Raw genomic sequence first — 23,589 nt, 5'->3', positions numbered from 1 at the left:
GAAATATGGAGCTCTAGGACCATGTAGAGAGGAAGCAAAATGGAGACATTACAGAAGAAAAGTTAAAATGAGGATTGAAGGAAGAAGTTCAAAGTTCTGGTTTAGGCATCACAAGTGGATGATGATACTGTTGATTAAGATCAGAAAAACCAAGAGGAAAACAAGCTTAAGGGAAAAAATGAGATTTACTTGAGATGTATCAACCTTGCTTACCAGCTACCTATAGATCATTCAGAAAGAGCTATTTAGTGGGTACAGGCCAGAATATATGCACTTAAAGTTAATCCTGTAAGAATGAATGACATTTTTATTGACCTAGGTGGCAGTTATGTGTTTGTTCTATAGTTATTCTATTTTTATACACTCTTCTGCATCTTGATCTACTTCACAATAAAAACAAAATTTAGGGGCGCCTGGGTGGCGCAGTCGGTTAAGCGTCCGACTTCAGCCAGGTCACGATCTCGCGGTCCGTGAGTTCGAGCCCCGCGTCAGGCTCTGGGCTGATGGCTCGGAGCCTGGAGCCTGTTTCCGATTCTGTGTCTCCCTCTCTCTCTGCCTCTCCCCCGTTCATGCTCTGTCTCTCTCTGTCCCAAAAATAAATAAACGTTGAAAAAAAAAAATTAAAAAAAAAAAACACAAAATTTAAAAATCAAAAGAAGAAGAATGACATGACTCTGAATAACATGCACTGTGATAGGAGAAGTGGTCAAAGAGAGATGCCTGGAGAAAACAACATGTTAATACAGGTCAAAGAAAACTGCAAGGCCTTAAGGAGCCAGAGACAGAACAGTAAAGCAAGTACCACCTGATGAGATCACTGTCTAGGAAACCAAGGGAGGTTTACAAAGTTCAACACTGCCAAATGCTGTAGATCTGTGGTCCTACTAAGAGATTTCAGTAGGCACAGAAGTTAAAAAATACTGGGCAGAAGACAGTGAAAGATGAAGAAAAAGAGACAGCAAATAAATACCAGCTTTCAAGATACACTTTGGCAAAAGGAAAAGGAAAATAGTGGCAGCTAGAGGGCTCCTACAGGAATAGAAAAGGTTTTGTATTTTTAAAATAGCAGAAATTTGAGAATATTTCAGAGTATAGAAAGAGATTATAAGCATAAGAAACAAAGGGCCTATTTAACAGCATCTGGGATAAGCTCTGAAAAAATTCAACCTCAATCAGAATTCTATACAAGTAAACTGAAAGGTTATAAATAACTTTAAACATAATTTTCATAAATAAGAATTCTATTAAATTATACAGGACAATCCCCTTAAAGCAAACATATTGCTTCTACTAAAAGCTAACTGAAATAATTCTTAGCACTCTGTCTGCTCTAACATATTGCCAAGAATATCTTTTTCTGGATAGCCCATTTAGGTGAACTTAATATAACCAATTTTCCTTATGATAAATATACTAAATTCCTTATAGTCAAGTTAGGAAAAAAGACTGTTCATCAAGCACAATATGTCAAATTTTTTAGGGGGGAGAAAAGTATGGTAAATTCTTACCAATACAATAACTTGAGAATAACTGGGTGACAAACAGAAAAAGGGTGTTCAAAAGGCTGATTCTAGATACAATAATTGAATACCAACATGAACAGAATTTCAAAATCATCAGTGAAACTTGACATTTTTAGTACTATTCAGGTAATATGGAAATATTATGGAATATGGAAATATAGAAATTTTTCCAGTTTGATTCAATTCCATCCAATCACATACATACATTAGCAAAGTGTCTAGATTTCAAAATAATTTCCAAAATTGCCTCAAAAGCAAGCAAATATTTGTCTCAAGTTAACCTCAGTCTAACACAGAATCTTCTAAGTTACTATCACCTTAACTGTTGCAAAGATATTTTGGTTGGTTATGAAATTAAAATCGATATAGTATTCAAGGACTAGAAATTAATCTAGTATTCACACAATATATGATTACTGAATAAAAAAATGGTGACAATCTTTAAAAAGAAACTGTATGTTTTATTAATATGGACATGCTGATTAGAAAATGGCTTCTCTGGGGCGCCTGGGTGGCGCAGTCGGTTGAGCGTCCGACTTCAGCCAGGTCACGATCTCGCGGTCCGTGAGTTCGAGCCCCGCATCGGGCTCTGGGCTGATGGCTCAGAGCCGGGAGCCTGTTTCCGATTCTGTGTCTCCCTCTCTCTCTGCCCCTCCCCCGTTCATGCTCTGTCTCTCTCTGTCCCAAAAATAAATAAACGTTGGGAAAAAAAAAAAAAAAAGAAAAAGGCTTGTTTTGGGCGCTCGGGTGGGCTCAGTTAGTCAAGCATCTGACTTCGGCCCAGATCATGATCTCATGGCTCATCAGTTCAAGTCCCACATCAGATGAGCTTGAACCCTGCTTCAGGTGAGCACAAGCCCCGCTTAGGGTGAGCCCTGCTTCTCTCTAGCTCTTCCCTCTCTCTTTCTCTCTCTCTCTCTGTCCCTTGCTCACTTGTGCCCTCTCTCTCTAAAAAATAAATAAAATGGCTAGTCCCTCTCCAACTTCTTTCCCAACTCTAAAGTTCACAGCCTTGTAGTTTGCCAACTTTTTAGAAATCTCTTACTATAAAACAAAGGGGAAAAAAATCTCTCTTAACTAAAACCATAAATACCTCTGAGGGGAGAGCTCTCCCTTAGCCATCTTTGTGTTACCCAGGAGATCACTTTGTACATACTGGATCACTTCATAAAAAGCAGATAACCAATGAAATCTTACTGTTTGGAAAAATAAGTAAAACTACATTATATCACAACACTGTATCTTAACACTAAAGATAGATGTATAATACCATATAAACCTGTTTAATTATTATAAAGGCACATTTGGTACAAGAACAAAGACTGTAACACTGTCTAGAACCTCTACTCACCTAGGCCATGAACTGTATTGTAGTCTATGTCTGTCCCACATACATATGCACCAAAATGAGCAGATGCTATCAGAAGGCCACCTGAAAAAATCACACAATTATGGTCTTTTAACCAGAAAGTCCCAGACTGTTGTTTCTTCCCCTATTTAATTTGATCCAGAGTCTTACTGACTAGCTGTAGGCAGAGTACCATAGAGTAACACTGGTCCTGACTATATTTAGCAGGCCTCAGAACTAAAGAAACAAACCCCAAAGCTGTGCTCATTACAATGGTCACAACATAGGGAATTAATGCATGTCCTGGGATCATTATTACTCTAAATGCACTACTTAGGGAAAATTACTTTTTGATCAAAATAATGGATGTTTAGACATCTTCATCTGACTTTGAGACGTCTATACAAAGCATCTTGATCCTTGCTTACAAATGAGCACAAAAGGCTGCTACATAAAGAGTTGGCAATAAATAAATTCTGACATTTGGGCTCAATTCCCACTGAAATCAGGGTTTCAAATAACTAAATAGGGCATAATTAATATGTAAGACATTAATCCCTACAAAAATTAAAATGTTAGGACAAGAAATAGTTATTCCTGTAACCAGTGAAGCGATAATCTCTTTTTTTAAACTGTAAAAATGAATTTCTGAATAACTATTATCAAGCATACACATAAATAATACAACTTTTCTGTTTACTTCGTGCTGTGATCAAAGTCAGAACAAATATCCCAATGCAATTTGACCGGACTAAATAACTTGTTAGCTGTGACCAGCTCACATACGAAGAAAATCCTAATAAAGATTTAAAAATTAACGGAAGTCTTTAAAAAGTAATAACATTTTTAAATTGTTTAAGAAAAAAGTCACAAAGTTAAATATTTTAGTAACTGTACTTCTCATTGAACTTTACTTTTTAATCATCCAACGTAAAATGCTCTTTGTCCTAATAGCTATACTGTAGAAAGGCGTGTCAGTAAAACGGACATCAGAAATATATTCTTAAACTATGCACCAACTCAGATAAGGGAAAATAACTATGTATTTTCCCTTATATCCTTTACAAAGGTCATCTCTAACACGAGGATGGGTAGTGCCTCCAGAGGGTCAAGATCTATAATTGAATGGTGTTCCTTCCATAGCCATTTAAAACACAGTCTGGGAACATGTACTTAAATATACTTTGCTTGTGAAAAATACTGTAACTGACTGCTATTATTGAAGTCCATGAAGAAGAGAAATGAAGGACTAAAAGTACAGCAGAAACCAAAACCTAGGTTCCCTCATACTAACTACCAGAAGCATTTGCGTGAGAGGTAAGCTATGACCTTACTACTCTTGCTCTATAAATGGAACCGTCCATATTTAGGAAAGATACTGTATTGTGATGGCTTGGAATTCTCACAAAATCACCTCACCCAAATTATGAGGAATTACTACAATTCTGCCAATTAAGGCAGATACTCACCTAGAAGAACTAGTTGCCAAGGGGAACAGAAAAGCTTTCCTGTGCTTCCTTAAACAGAACCTTATCCATTTGGTTAGAGTGTGTTTTGAGAAGAGCCAATTTAGAGCACACTGCTGGAAGGAGATGGATAATCCGTTAGACGGCATCTGTTAACTCCATGCCCTTTAAGCTTTCAAATTTTAAATAAAATCATTATAAATTAGTTTCTCTGAACTGGTCACTGGGTAATCACTGTTAATCATCTAGTTGTTTTCTCAATTAAATTGAAGCTTTTTTTTTTTTTTTTTTTTTTTTTTTTTTTTTTTTTTGCATTTAGTTCTAGTCCAGTTGGAGTTTCCTTGATGCTTTCTGGTGGAAGGGGTGATAAAGGAGGGGTGAAGTGGTGAGGGAGCAGGTAATATGACTCACCCAATTTCTTACTATGCTATCAAGTGTACAAATACCACAAACTCAGTGTTTTAATATTTGCTTTCTTAAACTGTAACCACTTTAAGGTTAGGACAATATCTTATAGGCAAAAGGACACAATAAGTGGAACTTCTTTATAATACAGAAACTAATGTATGACTTTCATCGTTAGAGATTTAAGTGAAAAGCCTCATAAAAGTGTAGAAATGAGAAATTGGGATTTGGTTTTGCTGAAAGAAAAGGAGAGAAGGAGGAAAAATGAAGTGCAATTATATCTACTTTATCCTTTTTAAAATAGAACTCAAGTCACACCAGCTGCCTGAGCAAAAGGATATCGCTAGAAAATAAAAATTTTACTAGGTGAGCTATTCAGTCTACAAGGAAAAGGAAAAGGAGACTACAAAGTGTTGTGGACAAAAATGAGAAGGAAGCAGAGACTCTTCCACAGGTTTATAGGGATCAATTATCTCTTCCCTCCTTGTCTCTTCCCATGACCAGGACAGTCAGTTTCCCAACACCTGGGACCTGTGTCTATCATTCTGCAACGATGAAATTCCAAAAGGAGCTACACCCCTTTCCCTATACTATGGGCTATCTGAAGGTAGAAGCAGCCAAGGAATACTTAATAGTCTCTTGGCTATATTCTCAATTACCATAACAGCTGACTTACTTGAGATGGAGGAGAAAAGGAATCAAAAGTGTATCTATGAAGCTCCATCCTAAAATCACACCACAGCTACCTAGAACAACCGGCAGACACTTGTACCAATTATTTTCATTACAAAGAATTAGATGTTCGTGATTTTAACTCACTTTCCTTGCCTGTTGTCACAATTGTCAACAGTTGCAAATTATGAGTATCTTGGAAATTAGCCAAAGAAGGGAATAGAAAATGAGCTCATGGCCAAATTGTTTATCATCACCATTCAATACTGGCTATATCTAACATCTTTCACCAAACAGGCATCCATGCTTCTAACAAAATAATAATTTAAAAATAGTGATAACCATTACAGTTCACTGAGTGTCTACATACATCAGGCAACTTCCTAAGAATTCCATATACATGTATTATCTCACTTAACCTCACAATGTATTACTATTACCATTTTATCAATGATGGAACTGAGGCTCAGACAAGTAAAGAATGCTGCCCAAAGTGACATAATGACTGATAGAGTAAAGATTTAAACTCATCCTATTTGCTTTCTCTATGCCATTTAATTTCCTTTGGGGTCAGCACCAATTGAAATGACATATACACTTAGCTTACCAATTAGATAAACAAAATTAAATTTGTTATCAAACAAATTAAGTAAGTAAAGGGGCACACTCAGTTAATATGACTTGCATACCATTCACAACTCTTATATATCACAGGCAGGCTGGTACCATTATAGTACTCAACATATTCATTCTCATCCATCCTGTAGCTGTGCTCATATTAGAACAACAGGACTTCCTAACTTCCTAAATACTAAGAGGATTGAGCTGGCCAATGATACATACCTTCTCTCTTGGGGAAAAAAAATGGATACACACAACTTTTAAAAAATCTTATTAAGGGGCATCTGCGTGGCTCAGTCAGTTAAGTGTCCGACTTTGGCTCAGGTCATGACCTCAGAGTTTTGTGAGTTTGAGCCCTACAGTGGGCTCTGTGCTGACAGTTCACAGCTTGGAGCCTGCTTTGGACTCTGTGTCTCCCTCTCCCTGCCCCTCCCCCCGCTCAAGCCGTCTCTCTCTCTCTCTCTGTCTCTCTCTCTCTCTCTCTCTCTCTCTCAAAAATAAATAAACAAAAAAAATTTTTAATCTTATTAAAGTTAAACTCAACATATTCACTAAAATGAAAAAATAGTGTGTTTCTGCAGTTCATACTGTCATCCTAGACAACAATAGCAGACTGTCTCAAAGAAAAAGGAAAGGCATTTAGGCAGAAAAAGATTATGCTCTCCTTTCAGTTTCCCAGAAACCTTCTACTCTGTAACCTTGAGAAAATCACAGGTCATGAGAAGTCAGTGGATAAAGCATTCGGGAGTGCAATACATTTTAATTTTGTGCTTTTAAAATGAGAAAAGATTGAATGCACTTGACTTTGTTTTTAATACTAGAAACGGAAACATAAGGATAAAATATCATCAAATACTTTGTGAAAAACTATGGCCATGGAAGAGGGCACTAGGCTACTATTTCTGCAATCCTTCAGAAGGTACTACCCATCAGTGAGACAAAGGCCCAAGAAAGAAGACAAATGATACTTAGAACTGTGTCTATTCACAGTTATGGACTATCACCAAGTTAAAAACCTAAAGCACCAAAAACTAAAGCTCGAAAATCTATGCTTAGATTACAAACACAAATTACAAAAATATATTTTAGCAGCATTTTTTGCAAAGATCTTCCTCTTTGCAAATTTCCATAATTGTCCTATGTAAACAGTCACATGACCAAGATATCCTAACCACTCTAAGGAAGCTGCTCTAAAGCAGCTTAATTAGAGGCAGGTCTCTTTGGCCTCTTAACAAACACTGAAGGTAATCAATATTTTGATTGCTGTGGCAGTTAGCATTTCATTATACACCCAAACCTCATATACATCAAGGGAAAGGAAAGAAATTTTACGTACATAGGAACTCTGTAACCTTTATGGTGTTGTCTACATATTGTATACATATTATGTACATGTATGTATCTCAAAGACTTCTCAGTTCACAGGAAAAGTTGTTAAAGTTCAAGAACAAATTAAGGATTAATAAAGGGTTTAACATTTGGAAAAAGAAATTGGATCCATTCCTCATAGTATACAAGAAAAATTCCAATAAACCAGAGATTTAAAAGAAAAAATTAAAACATAGAAGCACGAAAAGAAAACATAGCTAGATTCCTCTATATAACTTAGATGCAGGGAAAACTTCTGAATGGCAAAAAAGCAATTACTTGCAAAGTTAAATGGCAAATGGAAAGAATATATTTAATTTTGTATGTGTGTACATATATATGTATATATTTAATAATTTATACATTTTATATACATATGGAAAACAGGGGTAAATAAGGAGGGTGCCTAAGTGGCTCAGTCAGTTGAGAGACTCTTGATTTTGACTCAGGTCATGATCTCATGGTGGTGAGATGGTGACCCCCTTGCCTTGGGCTCTGAGCTGGGTGTGGAGCCTGCTTGGGATTCCCTCTCTCCCTCTTCCTCTGCCCCTCCCCCACTCGTGCCTGACACCCCTCTCTCAAAAAGAAAAAGAGAAAAAAACAAAAGCAAAACCAAAACAAAAACAAAAAACAAAACAACAGGGAGGGCTAATGTCCCCTAACATACAAAATACTTTCAAAAATAAAGAACAGGGGCGCCTGGGTGGCGCAGTCGGTTGAGCGTCCGACTTCAGCCAGGTCACGATCTCGCGGTCCGTGAGTTCGAGCCCCGCGTCAGGCTCTGGGCTGATGGCTCAGAGCCTGGAGCCTGTTTCCGATTCTGTGCCTCCCTCTCTCTCTGCCCCTCCCCCGTTCATGCTCTGTCTCTCTCTGTCCCAAAAATAAAAAAATAAACTTTGGAAAAAAAAAAAAACATATTTAAAAAAAAATAAAAAACAAAATGTCTACATAAAAATGGACAAAAGAGAGGAAAGATAATTCAAAAAAAGTTAAAAAAGTGCCCCCTAAAAAATCAAAGATTATTAGACTTCACTCATAAGAGAAATACAAAATAACACTACATCAAGATAACATTTTCATCCAACCGACTGGCAACACCTGAAAACCTGGACAATGAACCGTGCTGGTGAGGCTGTGGGAGAACAGGGACTCTCATATGCTGTTGGCAAGAATATAAAATGGCACAATGGAGAGGAATTTGGCAGCATTTAACAAAACTACACGTGCATACATTCGTCAACCCAGCAATCCTACTTTTAAGAATTTACCCTAGAGCCACATCTCCAACATTATGCGAGTATATATTCAAAAGATTATTCATTGCGGGCATGATTTATAACTGTAAAACACTGGACACTCCCCATGTCCAAGTATAGGAGACCATTTGAATAAATTATAGTACATACACCCATGGAGTACAACTATAAAAAAGAATGAAGACAATCTCTGTGAATTAACAGAAAGTGATTTCCAGGAAATACTATTAAGTGAAAAAAAGCAAAGTTGTGTAAGAAAAAAGTAGAAATAAAATGTACATATATCTGCTTATCCTTAAAAAAAAAAATGGAGAATCAACTAAAAAAGAAGTTGGTTATCTACAAGGGATTAGGCGGGGAGGAAGGTGGAAGAGATAAGGAGAGGAGTGACATCTGTCTGAGTACACCTCCTGTATAGTTGACTTTTGGAAGCAAATTGAGCTTCTACGTATTTAAAACGAAATCAACAAGAATGGAAGGAGGTAAAAATCTAAAACTGAGGGCAAACAGAAAAAATGAACTCCGAACTGATTTGTAAATGAAGGGGGAAAAGAAGCACAATATTTGACTTTACTGACAGATGAGGTAGAGAACTGAATACATACCCCAAAAACGTATCATTTTGATAGGGTTTTGTATTGTTTTGCTTTGCTTTTAGAGGTATGGACAAAGCAATTTTGAAACTATTTTAGATGCATGATAGGAATGAGCAAAAGAATAAACCTGTGCATGGTGAGCAGAAACAGGATTCTCACTGAAGAAGAAGGCACATGTAAAAATGGAATAGGGATAGGCAAGAAAGAAATCTGTCAGCATAGACCAGAATTTGCAGTGTACATGAACATGTAGGAACATGTATCTGCATACACATTTATACACATAATGTGCTCATACACACACAAGTGTCCTAGCTTCCCTGCTGAAAGAGTTGAGAAACAAAGATGTCTAGCACCCAGACCTTGGTGGTCTCTAATCCTATTTTCACTAAAAGAAACAATGGTTTCTTAGAGAAATGACTGATTCCAGGATTTGGGCAGGTAAAAAGATAAGCCAGAAAGTAAGAAAGTGCTCAAAAATAAGATAGAAACGTGTCACAAAGATCCAGTGCAAAAGGGCTCTCACTTGGCATATGTGGGACAATTTGAGCAACAAAATAAGTAATGGATTATAGACCACTAAGGAGAAATAAGGGAATCTACAAGTTTATATTAATAATAAATACATAGAAGAGAAGAAAGGGCTCTTGCTTATAATAAAATGAGTGTCAAAGGGTTATTGTGGGGGGAATGCTGTTATTGGAAATCATCCCTTTGTAACCATCAAAGTTAAGACTGGTTCAGGCAAGAATCATCAATGAGTGCTAAACGTGACAACCTGACAGGGGTGAGGGTAATTTAGATGTGGAATAGAATATTTATGCGGTTTTAACGTGTCTCCCTGAAAAAACATAAAAAGAAAACAAATAATAAAGCAAAATGAGGCCAAGCGTTAATAATAGTTTAATCTGCATCAAGTATATGCCAGTGTTCTCTGTTATATTTTTATTCTTAGATCTTTGCTATAAGTTTGGTATTATTTCCAACAACAGTTTAACAAAAAAGTGGGGAGAGGGAGCGCCTGGGTGGCTCAGTCAGTTAAGCGTCCGACTCATGATTTCAGCTCAGGTCATGATCTCACAGTCATGGGTTCAAGCCCCACATGGGGCTCTGCGCTGACAACATGGAGCCTGGAACCTGATTGGAATTCTCCTCCCCCACCCCCTATCTCTCTTCCTCCCTCCCTCCCCCCCCTCCCATGTGCTTGCTCTCTCTTTCTCTCTCAAAATAAAATAAACTTAAACAAAAAGTGGGGGGAGGCACTTAGGATAATGAAGAAAGAAACAAACAGATAATATGTTCGATGTGGGATATATGGAGACACTGGTGGAGTGGGGAAGACAGACTCACTAGCAGATTAATTCAACAACAAACACAGAAAATCATTCCAAGTTGGAAATCTCTTGACTTTGATACTATTTCTTCCTAATCACATGTGGAGACATTCTTCAAGTTAGTTTATGGTATAATAGTTGGCCGACAGATCCTAATACAGATAGGATAGCAGTCAAGGGCATGAGCTTTGGAGTCAGACTGCTTAAGTTTGAATCTCATGAAATTTATACACTGTATAACCTTAGCTAAGTCACATAACCTCTCCCTGTGCCATAATCTCCTCAGGAAGATTTTTTCTTTCTAATTCAACGTTAGCTATTGCATCAACACTGCTTCCCAAGTTTCTGATGAGGAAAGACAGCTACAGGGAGAAACTCCAACCACAAATATAATTTGTTCCTACATAATCTGAATTACAATGAATTTAGCCAGACAATCCTAAATGCTAGTATCCCCTAGGCATGAATAAGACCCAGCAAAACATGGGGTGAAGCAGGAAAATGTCTTCACAGAGCCATATGAGGTAAATTTGGAATTTTAAGTCTTCTACACACAGTTAATTATACGGACATCTAATCAAGTGTGTACAGAAAACCCAGATTGCAGCCTCAGCAGCCAGGCTCTAGCCCATCGGTAATTAGTCACTTTTCTTACTTTCACACTTACTTATAGACCTCTATAAACCAAACCAAAGATAAGACACATTACCCATTTTTTTCCATGTAAATATATGGTTATCGATTTTAAATGATGAACACATTTTTTTGTCTTGTCACTCAAGTCTTTTTTCCACCCAAGAGTTCTCCTACTTAAATAAACTATATAGTTGCAAAACACTTCCACAGTGCATGGTATTGCAGTGGACAGTATGCTTCTCCACCTAGTGGCTTACCTGGGGAAAAAGTTCACAAAATTGTATCAGCATTATCTTTGAAGTGGTGAAAGTGTTACATACAGGGCTATTACACAAATATGTGGTTGTCTCTTAGCCACTGTCTTATGATAATTATGATTATTGTCCAAATGTACTAATCTTTTAGCAAAAATATTACTATGACCTTGACTAATATAGACAAGTAACATCTATGCACTATTTTAACAGTTAAATAAAAATACCTGTTCCAACAAACGGATCAAAGACAATATCATTTTCTTTCACTTTTCCATGGTTGGCCATGATAAATGATAAACCAGCATCCATGCTTGTATTTCCAATAAAGTGTCTCTTTTTAACACTGTATGACTCAATAAGCTCTCTCTGTCCATCTGCAATCTAGATCAGAGATTCTTCAAATTAGTGTAACTGCATAACAGAGTTAAGATCATTATTCACAATAAAACCACAGGATCTGAATGATAAGAACTTCTTTCCACTTACCATTGCTCTAAACTTGTTCCTTTAAAAACTGTGACTGAAGTGATTATGGACAATTACCTTGTATTTCATAATGGTTGCAAATGACTTCGACTTTTCAAACTAAATTTGCATTGAATTTGAATGCAATAATTCCAGGGGTTGATGGTGAATAAACTTTAGCCACCTCTTTTTTTTCTGCTAAATAACAATATTCTGTAACATAAGGCTCAGCTTCCATTACCCACTTACAGCCTTAGGGGAAGTGGGCAGAACTGCTCTGCTGTAATCTCATTTCTTTTCAGTAGGCAAGCTCAAATTCGAGAGCTCCACAAAGGAGATCCCTCAGCTATCACAGCACTCTGCCTTCTCTCTGCTTAAAAAGCAATTCAGACTTTCAGACAAGTCTTACATTATTTTTTCCCCCATATACCATCTCCTACCTAGACCCTGTATCTAACAAGCCTCTTGCACTTCACAGGAATCTCTGAAAAAACAAACAGAACACATAACCACATATTTCCCACCGATTTTAATTCACACAGTAGTTCTGAACCTTCGAAGGTCGAACATTAAGCTTTTAAAGAAACGATCTGAAATAGGTAACAAGAACACCTGCTTACCCATCTACCAAAATAAATATTATGTGGATTCTCAGGGATGCAGTTTGGGTCCAAGCCATAATCCTCCAATATAGAGAATATATGCTGTGGCTTCTTTAAATTCACTTTTCCTTCAAATGGCAGAAATTCAAGTGCCTAAAAAATAAAAGTAATTCTCATGTCTCATTAGAATAGTAAAGGAAAAATAGTGCTTACAGAATAATACCTATCTTGTAAGTTTGGTATCAGCATTAAGACAAAACATGAAAATGACCTAGCACACAGTGTACTACAAAACAAGCACTTAGCAGAGCTGAGTACTATCAACTATCAACAGCAGCCAGACTACATTTGATTTTGATTTTAGCTAAATTCACTTACATCTATTCGTTTGACTTTTTCTTCTTGTGACAATGTTTTATTAAATGTGTGAATCTTTATTTTATATGTAGAATCTGAATGTAGGAATGGAACCTAAAATAAAAGCAGATAAATTCTTTTAAGTTTAGTAGTTCTACAGTATATGTAAATATACCTATATAAAACCGCATTTCACTACGTACCATCTTCTCCGCAGGGTAGTTTTTAAGAGAACTATACAGCTCCTCCGGAGATTTTCCATGACCCCATAGTTCAAATATGGACCTAGGAAATAAATGATTAGTACTAAATTCAGTAAAGAAATCAGCTCGTGCAGTAATATATAACAATTACTCCCCTAGTTCGTTATGCTTGCTCCACTAATACAATACAGTAATACTATCACCTGTATTTTCTAAGCTAGAAATAATGTGTCCTAAAAATCAACATAGCTTTAGTTCAAATTACACAGAGAAGTTTCACTTTACACAGAAGGAGGGAAATTTAACATGAGTCAAGATTTTTCCAGGTTTTCATCATTGTATTCTTATACTAGAATACAAATCATGCAGTAACATCATTTATTTTAGTGAAACAGGTGAAAAGGTGCAGTAAATCCAATTTTCCCAAAGTCTTCTCCATAAGACAAAAAGAAAAAAGACCAGCTAAAATGTTACTATTAATAATACTTAGCTAATACTAACATTTAGTAACTAGTAGTTACTCTCCTAACGATTACAAAAAGCAAATTACTATAAAAAAAAAAAAAAATCCAGGGCACCTCGGTGGCTGTCTGACTTCATCTCAGGTCATGATCTCACGGTTTGTGGGTTCAAGCCCTGCATCAAGCTCTGTGCTGACAGCTCAGAGACTGGAGCCTACTTTGGATTCTGTGCCTCCCTCTCTCTGTGCCCCTCCCCCTCTTGCGCTCTGTGTCTGTCTATCAAAAATTAATACATGTTCAAAAAAAATTTTTTTTAATCCTAAAGCTTCCACCAATTTCCAGGAACATTTAGACAATTACAAGCAAATTTCATACAAACATTGCAAGCAAGAATTCATTGTAATGGAACTGCATTCTACATAGTAGCACAGTTTTGTGCATCTAAATTCAAACTACTTTGTAACTGTAATTAATGCTGCCATTAGGATTGAGAATATTATCCTTTGAAAACGAACTCTTCCTTTCCTTTCCACACAAGAGATGACAGTCAGGATTCTGCTAACAAATAAAATATCAAAACATATTTTATGGCAGTCCTCACTTTTTGTCATTTCAACTTGAATCAGCTCACCCAACTAAAAGCCATCTAGATTTTGTATACTTTGGTTATAATTAAATGTGGCATTTATCCTCTAAAATAACAGCATTTACATCTTATACCATATTCCTGTTTATACAGAAGTTTAAAAACATTATCCCAAAACAATTATTTATGCATTCCACCACTAAGATTCCCCCACCCTGCTTCAGCAGAGAACTCCCTGTTCTACCACCACCATCCAGTGGCAAATTCATGTAACTGCAAGCTACAGTGAGCTCCTCACAACTAACCCCTTCTATTCTCTGCCACTAGAGCAAAAAAGGACAGAGTAGTATAAGTATGGTGTACAACCTGCAGGAAAACATTATAAGTTTCTCTTACTTGGCACACACTGTCCGTTTCATTAAGTTTCTGGCAATATCTTCAGAGGGAATGCTAAGAATCCAAAAAGGAGACTGAAAAAAAATAACAATATATACAACTTACTTGTAACTGGTTTTATGGCCTCATATGCTTCTATTCAAGAAGTCAATAAGGAGAGATTCCTATCTGCAACGTCTATGTAAGAATACCTGATCTGACTCTAACCAAAATAAAAATTGCTCCAATAGTAAAAAAGTGAATTATTTTAACAGGTTATTTGTTAGGATACTAAACTACAGCATCAGAACATTTTTATAAATGACTATAAATGCAAAGATCAGCAAATACACAGTTAAGATTAATTCTGTATGTGTTCTCTTATGTATTTTGACCAAAATAATTAATGCAAAGGATGCATATTTTACCCCAAAGTATAATCTCGGAATTTTTTTATTGTTATCATTCCTTATAATGCAGCTATTTTATTTTTAACTTCTAAGTAATGTATTTCTTGAATGATCCCTCTCTTTTAGGTAGTTGTGGCCATCTGAGTGGGTAGATGAGGAACTCTGAAATAACTATGATGGAAAATCATAGGGTACGTTATTAAATTATCATTATTTATTATTTTATCTAAGGAAAACAGTTCCAGGTGCCCCAGGAGGGTTTACCAATCCCCTGTCTCAACCCTCAAGATTAAGGCACTTTTATCTCCACCCAAATAACACCTTACCAGAACACATAAACACAAAGCAGCCTCCTGACCTCAGTTCAACACTTTCACCCAATTATATCCACAATCTCCCTCTTTTCCGCCTCCCTCAATACACGAAAGTCAATCAGGAGTAAAGTCCAACCGTAGCCGACTTTCAACTAAGTTCTCTCATTTTTTGGAAGAAATCCTCCCTTCCATACCCTGTCTTTCTTCTTCCAATATTTATACTAGTCTACAGAAAAATTTCAATGGAAATATTATATAACCCTGTTAGTGATGAAGGCTACGTAGCAATACGTGCCTATTAATAATATTAATCATATGTTAATAATTAATATTAATAATATCAAGTGAAAAAGAGACTGCAGAAGTTCATAGTATTGGAACTGAAGGGGAAAAAGCATACGAAAAGAGACTGGAAGGCAGTACCCTCAAATTATAAGTCATGTGAAAGAATTGTCAATGACTTTTTTCTATTTTCCAAACTTCTCTAATACACTGATAAACTATCAAATACAAAATACAAATCTCATCAATTCACATTCTCATAAATGCACAATTTTAAATTTTTAAATAATTCTCAATATGAGTCTGAAATTCCACTAAATTCTAAATTCTAATCATACCTCATCAACGGAAAACAGCCCTTTTTTTCATTTAAGGGACAGATACCCATTATGGTACAGATGCTGAGCTAAAAATCCTAGTGAACTAAATGAATATTGAAAATAAACTTGAATGACTTTGCAAAACCACAACTTTTTTCCCCAAAAATATACTTTTTATTCAATTTCCCCTAGAAACAGATACAAGCAACTATACAAATATAAATTTAAGATTTGCAGTTTTTCTCTTCAAATACAAGGTTCTACTTATAAATATGTTGCACATGGTCTAATGAAAAATATAAATTCAACTTACCTTTCCATAAGTTTCCTGATTACTGGTGAACTGACCTCCAAAAAGTGAAAGCAAAGACTTTATTTCCTATATTGAAAATATTATAGAAAGAACACATTTTAACACAGGGAACTCAAAGCCTATTAACAGATATAGGTATAATTAGATCTTTTTAAAGAGTGGGTTGGTGATCTACCTGAAGCATTTAAGTTTCAACACCAGACAAATTACAACTCTAAGCTCTGAAAAAATTTTACAGCCACACCATGGTAAATAATTTCTGAGAAATTTTAGACAAGAGGATTGCTAAAAGACTTGGTCAGAAAATGCCCTGATTTTAGAAAATATTAGATGACAAAAACTATAGATTAGCAAATCTGACAACTGATCAATAAAATGAATTAGTAAACAAATGAGTTGAGGATTTTCAGACAAGAAGTAAGTGATTAACCAGGAAGCATCACTGTGGATTCATTAAACAGAAGTTAATAGCAAGTGAACTTCCTCTTCTCTCTGGATAAAGTTATAGAACTAGAAAGAGAACGCAGTAGCTACTTTAAAAACATCGGGAATGCAAAGCTGAAATCTGTTCAGATAGTATGTATATTCCATGAAGCAATCACTTTGTGTTGTTAAATACAAGAGGACTATACACATTTTACAATTTGTACTGCTAACAAATTTACTCTCCTCAAATAACATAAAGCAGGTAGAATCCCATTGGTCTCTGTAGGTCTTATGGAGGTAACCTAATTAGAGATGTGTCCCCTCTGCTGGGTGCCTACAGTCCCCTTTCATCCCAACTACAAGGAGCCTTGATCACCAAGCTCATCATGAGCCACAGCCACCATGAGACAGTATACCTAGACCACCTACATCCTCTACTTCAAGACCAAAAAGAATGGAAGGTTTGAGCAACTCATGCCTTTTCTGTTTTTCCTTTTGTCTATGAAATAAATCTTTTTTTTTTTTTAATTCCTGGTAGTAGAAGGAGCTAAATTCAATTGAATTATATGGAGAGACTAAGAACTAGCATAGTCTATCAGTAAATCACTGAAAGTAACCCAAAAGTCATTTTGCAACATGGGTGATACACATTTAAATAGGAGGTATCACTGGACTTGGGAGTCAGATGGGACCACAATTTTATTTTCACCTCTTCCAAATAGGGACCATGTGGTTTTATACAAGACACTTCAGTCCTCCAACTCTTAGTTTTCTCACCTGTAAAATGGGAATCATAGCTACCTCACAAAATAAGGAGGTCTGGGCAACAGGCGCACAGAAATGAGGGTGTTAGTAAAGGAATCAAGATGATGATGACCACAACACTGAAGTCCAGTACCTCAAGAAATCAAGCAAGACTGACAGTTATAATTCTTAAAAGAAAAAAAATGAAGTTCTAGATTGAGTTACTTTGATCTAGAATGATTACTGTTCATTCTATATTAAATCATATTGTGAGGTCAGCTTTACATTTTTTTTAATGTTTATTTTTGAGAGAGCGAGCAAGAAAGAGGGAGACACACAATCCGAAGCAGGCTCTAGCCTCAGAGCTGTCAGCACAGAGCCCGACGTGGGGCTCAAACTCAGACTGCAAAATCATGACCTAAGCTGAAATCAGACGCTCAACTGACTGAGCCACCCAAGCACCCCAAGATCAGCTTTACATTTAAAACATCAAAATTTGCTGCTCCTGAGATATCTTGTTAAAAATTAGTAACAGGCTGGGGTGCCTGGGTGGCTCAGTCAGTTAAGTGTTGTGAGATCATGCCCTGACTGGGGACTCTCTGTGCAGAGCCTGTTTAAGATTCTTTCCCTCTTTTTTCCTCTGCCCTCCCCTGCTTGTGTGTGCACTCTCTCAAAAAAGAAAAATAAATAAAAATTAAAATTAAAATTAAAAAAATTAAAAATAAATAAAAATAAAATAATAAAATATAAAAGTAACAGGCCAAAAACCCACAAAGGTTTTAAAAAACACTTAAAATTCCTACTTCGGAAAAAAAAAAGTGAAGGATTATTGAAGTTTAGGGCATAGCATTAGCTCTACTACCTAAAACTTAAGCAATGACTTAAAAACGAGACATGATGACCCAAGTTTCAAATTTATGAGCAAAACCTGTATTAAACTACTCAATCCACTTGGAAAAAGCAAAACACAAAATCTTTACTCTTCTTATGGCAAATTGACTTTTCTAGTTGGGAATTTTTCTCCATTAGGAACAAAAGAATTTATATCAGATATAAAAATACAGCCTGATCTGGGGCATGCCTGATGCATTAATTCATACGAGATTTTCAGTTCTTTTAACCACTCACTTTTTCATACACTTAGTTTGTTTCAGAGCCAGCAATAAAACCCAGATGTCTACTTTTAGTACAATAAGGCAGGCGCCAACTAAAATTGGCCCTGATTAACTCTACAAAGGTAAAACCGGACCACACGAACATTCCTAATCGCTCATTTTAAATCATAAAGGCAGCTACTCATTGCAGCTTTCCTTCTTAGCAGTTCTCATACAGAAGACTGACTCAAAAGTGTTGACAGCCTTTCTGATTCCCTTCCCCAAAAGGATCCTTTCACTCAATTCAATACTTACTGAAAAACTAACATGTGCAAGGCACTAAGCTATGTAAAGATAAACACACATTTTATCCTCAGAGAGCTTACAGTCTAGTAGAACAAAACATTCAACCTAGTAACTGAAATGTGAGGTGTAAAACAGTGAGTGCTCAAAAAGGTATTATGTCAGAGTTCAAGAGAGAAAAGATTACTTCAGTTTTAGAAGTTTTCACGGAAACTGACTTAAGCCCGTAATACAGGGAGAATCGGTATAAATGAAAGAGGACTTCCACTTCCACTGATGGCAAACTAGGTAATTCAGATTAAGCCTTCTGAGAAGAACTAGAGAAACCTGGCATCTGAAGGCATAGAGACGTTATAAGAATTACCAAACCAAACTTCAGGAGAAGCCAAAAATCCCAAGGTGCAGCCACTTGCTTCCTGGGGCATTTATCAATTCCAAAAGCAGCTGTGAGGGTGGAAAGTGTTTTTGACAGCTTAATGGAGCTAGAGAAACAGAAGAATATTGGGCCATCCATGGAGAAGGAAGATGGCTTGATAAACCCCTCAGTCTGGATTGAGATCCCCAAAAGCTACATACCAGAGGAGCATGTGTGAATCAGAACAGAAACAAAACTTAACACCAGAAAATGAGTTCAAGTCACTCTAGATCATTAATGTTGCTATCTTTAAGAGGATTTACATCATCCCAGTCTTCATGTTATTTCTTCAAATAACTTTACAAAGACATCTAGCATATATTTAAAAATAAGCCAGCACCCATATGAAAAAGAACCAAGAGAAACAATACACAAAGGTAGCATACCCACAGGACTCCTTTTATCATATTTAACTATGCTTTCTATATTGAAGGGGATAAAAGACATAATTAAGAATTTTATTAAAGGATAAACACCCATTAAGGAAATTGCGAATTTGAAAATGAAACAAGTAAAAAAATAAACCTAAAATAGACTAAATACGTGGGTCAATCTCAATGAATACTGACTATGTAAAATCAATAATAGATCGAACATTGAAATAGGAAAGGGCCACCAGACAAAAGTCAGCACAGACCAAAGCACAAAACTGAGGGCATCATTCAAGGAATGATAGGGATTCACTTCAGGTCTCACTGTGGTGGGGAGCAGGAGAAGTAGGAAGGAGGGGACGTGGGGAGGTGGGGGGAGACAGAGAAAAGAACCATGCAATGGTAGGCTAATGCCAGACTAAGAAGTTTCAGCCTTGGGACAATGAAAATGTAAAACAGAACTGAGCTTTTTGGGAGATTAAATTGGCACTAGGGTAAGACAATGACTAAGAATAATTTAAGAGAAAGAAAAGAGGTAAAATGTGCAAGTACTGGGGATGCTGTTAAGACTGCAGCCTAGCCACCCATTCTCACTGCACTGCCTGCCTATGGAGCACGTACCCTCCTTGGCCTCTATTTCCACTTCAGTATCCTCTAAGTGATATCCTCTGATACTCCAGAATTCTCTAAAACACCAATGATTACTGGTCACTTACTGGTTTTAAAAAGAAAAAAAAATTGTCATTTCCTGCCTTAAAAAAGAATCAATGGCTCCCCATTAAATCTAAAAATAAGATCCAAATCCCTTGTAATAGTTTCAAAACACTCCAAAATCTGGATCCTACCCATCTCTCCAGCCTCACTGCCCATTACTTCATCCCCACTCCCACACACCCCACACCACCAGCATAATCAACTCCCTCCATGCCTTTACACCTGCTTTTGTGTCTTACTGAAATGGGCTTTCTAGTCCTCTTTACCAACAAAACAACTCTTTATCAATTAATATCTATTAAAATATTACTTCCTCCATGAAGCCCTACGCCCTGCACCCCTATCTTGCCAATGCACAAGCCCAGCAAAACATCAATCCTGAATCGATGCCACAGTCTCCTTCATAATTCCTAAGGCCAGTGAATTGAGCACAACTGAAGAAAATCAGAGACTCTCAGGCACAATTATAAACACATGATCTTCACCCTCAGCTGGATTTTCAGCATTTGCTCTAACAACTGTGTTCACAATTTTTTAACCGATCAGCTCCCTATTTTGCTCTCAATGACTATTTTAAATTAAACTATTTTTCTCAACTTCTCCACTCAACTGCTTGGTCCCTAATCTCTCAAGAAATAACCCTGACTCATTCATTACCTAGAAAGCAGACCTTCTGGCAGCCACCCCACATCCAAACTAACTCTCCTTTGTAAGCTGTCTCCTTCTAGTGAAAGGCCAACACCCCCCACTGTGTCCTTATAGCCATTCTCCCCTTCTCTTCAGCCTACAAACTTTGCTTGACCCTAGGCCTCCCTCAACCTGTTAACCAATCTCTTACTTTCCCTTCTTACGCTCTAGACTGCTCTGGAGCAGTCTATCTCTTCTTTTTTCTCAGCGACCATTAAACCAAGCAATCTAGCTTACCCTCCTAAAATTCTACACAACAGCTTTAGCAAAATTCCTAAAAATTTACCCTCCTGATTTCTGTGCCCTCACAGTCTTCCTATTCTGATACTTGCCTATCCTCTTCATGACCTCCTTTTCTCACTTCCCCTCCATATCAGTGCTTTCAAGCACCTCCATTTGGCCCATCACTCTTTCGACACTGTGCTTTCTCTAAATAATTTCACTTTCCCTCCTAGTATCCATTTACTACCAGTATTCATATGCAGAAGCCTCCCAAACATTTATTACCAGTATATTGTACTCTGTGCCTACTCATATATTCACTGCCCAGTCATCTCCACTTATTACACAAACACATCAAATTTGGCATAACCAATATTTAAATCTTTTATCTGCCTGTGCTCTACCTTTTAAATGGAGAAGCTCTTATAGGCACCCCAGGAGTCATTCTTAATTGGCCCCTGTTCCCCCCTCCCCCCATATTCAATCATCAAGTCCTGATGATTTCATCACCTAAATATTTTCTCAGTCTATCCCATCCTCTTACCCCCTGCCAGTTCAGGCCTCCTTGATCTATTAATAAAACTATGCCAACAGACTCATAACTGGTCTCTGATTCTAGACTCAAATTCCTCTTAAATCTGTCCTCATTATTGCTGCCAAAGTGATTTTTAAGGAAAAATCTATTGTCACTTCCTAGCTTAAAAATTTTCAGTAAATTTCCCTTACAAGCTAAATACATTTTCTCTTCCCTTCCAGGGTTTTCAAGGCTTTGCATTTTCTGGCCCCTATTTGCCTCTCCTGCTCTCTTCTTGTCACTCTCAGCTACATATTTCATAATCCAGTAATAATAAATTGTAATCCTAATTTACTTACTTCTCTGCTTGGCCTGGCTAACTCATATTCATACTTTAGTTCCTTTCAAGTGTCAAATGGAAGCGATCTTAAAGACCAACATCCTTCACTCCACAGGTGGATTAGATTCCCCTTCTATGCTCTCATACGTCCCTAAGCATCTATCAGTGCACTTACAAATGTTATTTCATAATATGTTTTCACATCTGTTCAGCCCTTAGCCTAAACAGTAAGCTCCTTGAAGACAGAAATAGTCTTTTTCATCTTTATATCCCCAGCGTCCAGCAAGTGCAATTACAAGTACTCGGAAAATGTTTCTTGAATGAATAAAACACTTTTTCCAACTTCTCCATTATCTAACTCCTACCACCTACTACCACCATCAGCAATCCCACCCTGCCACACGGGCTCTGACCTACATATTTGCCACTTAAAACACCGCCCTGAGCATTTCTATCGGCTGTCTCTATTCTCCGCTAGACGAAGAGCTCCCGAAGCAAGAGGACCGGTCATATTCACCTAACTCCAATACCTGGCGCATGGGTAGAAGAATGAATGAAAAGATTTGGCAAGGCTGAGAGAGTGCGTCTTGGACTTCTTTCTCACACATCCTCCGCCAAGCTCAGATTCTTCCTAGGGACCGAGGGACTGGGGACCCGTGATATCCCCGACAAGCACACACCCCCGGGTCCCTGCTTGCTCAGGCTGGGACGATCGCCGCCGCCCGCACACCAACCCCCACCGTGCCGTCCTCTCCCGTCCTTAAGTTGTGGAGGTCGCTGCGGGCTCACCGGCAGGCGGAACTCCAGGTGCTCTTGAGCCATGAGCAGCAGATATCTATTCAGGGAGCACGACAGCGCCATTGCAGCCATCCAAGGTGCGCCTGCGCGGCTCGCGCAGTTTCCCACCTTTACTCCTCCCCCTTCTCACAAAGCCTTTTCCGCTGAGGCGGAGCCTGAAGGACCGGAAGCGGAAGCTGGGAGAGGTGGGCGCTGTCCCGGGGTTCCCGAACTGGTACTTTGAGCTCGACAGCTGCTGGAGGAGCAATGTCCGCTTGCGAGGTGCTTTCTGGTTGAGTGCCGGAGTACGAGTAGCTGGTGTGATGGGCCGTGTTGTGCTCAGGAGCAGGTTGTGATAACACAAGTAGTTTCCATTGATCCTCCCACCAGAAGCGAACTTTCAACCTTCTCTACAACAATTCCAATCCTCGTTCTTCGAAACTGGACTGGAATTTCACCTTATTACTTCAGACTTCTCTAACCACTCCAAGATTGGACGACCTGGACCACTCATCTAACGTGCAGTATACTTTTTGTATTTTTTCAATAACTTCTAAAGGATACATAGCATCTGCGCCAACTACAATAAGCTCTCGACCTAGACCATCTTTTATGGTTCATTCTGTACCTCCCCAGAAAACACAATGTCATCCTCAGAGGAAGTACTCAATAAGTAGGAGGTTGTGATGTTAAACTTACAGGCTCAATCCACAGCCAACTCTATATTAAAACGATGGAAATGCTTCTAACTATTCACACTGGCACAAATTTCATAGTAGCACATAAAATAAGTAGTAGCATATTCACAATTT

The 23,589-nt window shown here is 37.5% G+C and overlaps 1 protein-coding gene across 2 annotated transcripts in view; it reads right to left on the bottom strand.

Moving 5' to 3' along the window:
- TRMT11 (tRNA methyltransferase 11 homolog) overlaps nt 1-22,900 on the bottom strand; it is a 59,325-nt gene extending 36,425 nt beyond the window's left edge. Inside the window, exons 1-8 of one of the 2 annotated variants that reach the window (XM_030316284.1) lie at nt 22,790-22,900; nt 16,171-16,236; nt 14,553-14,626; nt 13,110-13,191; nt 12,928-13,020; nt 12,568-12,702; nt 11,707-11,863; nt 2,875-2,955 (exon numbers count right to left, since the gene is read on the bottom strand). In XM_030316284.1, coding sequence (XP_030172144.1) covers nt 2,875-2,955; nt 11,707-11,863; nt 12,568-12,702; nt 12,928-13,020; nt 13,110-13,191; nt 14,553-14,626; nt 16,171-16,236; nt 22,790-22,870 — 769 coding nt within the window. In that variant the 5' untranslated portion in view covers nt 22,871-22,900. Of the gene's footprint in view, nt 1-2,874; nt 2,956-11,706; nt 11,864-12,567; nt 12,703-12,927; nt 13,021-13,109; nt 13,192-14,552; nt 14,627-16,170; nt 16,237-22,530; nt 22,737-22,789 lie in introns of those variants that run through there. The other variant, XM_030316285.1, reaches the window with a different exon arrangement.
- Between the last annotated feature and the right edge of the window lie 689 nt (nt 22,901-23,589).

The sequence above is a fragment of the Lynx canadensis genome, chromosome B2, assembly GCF_007474595.2.
Source record: "Lynx canadensis isolate LIC74 chromosome B2, mLynCan4.pri.v2, whole genome shotgun sequence".
Taxonomy (NCBI): Eukaryota; Metazoa; Chordata; class Mammalia; order Carnivora; family Felidae; genus Lynx; species Lynx canadensis.
The sequence above is the reverse complement of the archived record's forward strand: the minus strand, read 5'-3'. Positions and strand labels throughout refer to the sequence as shown.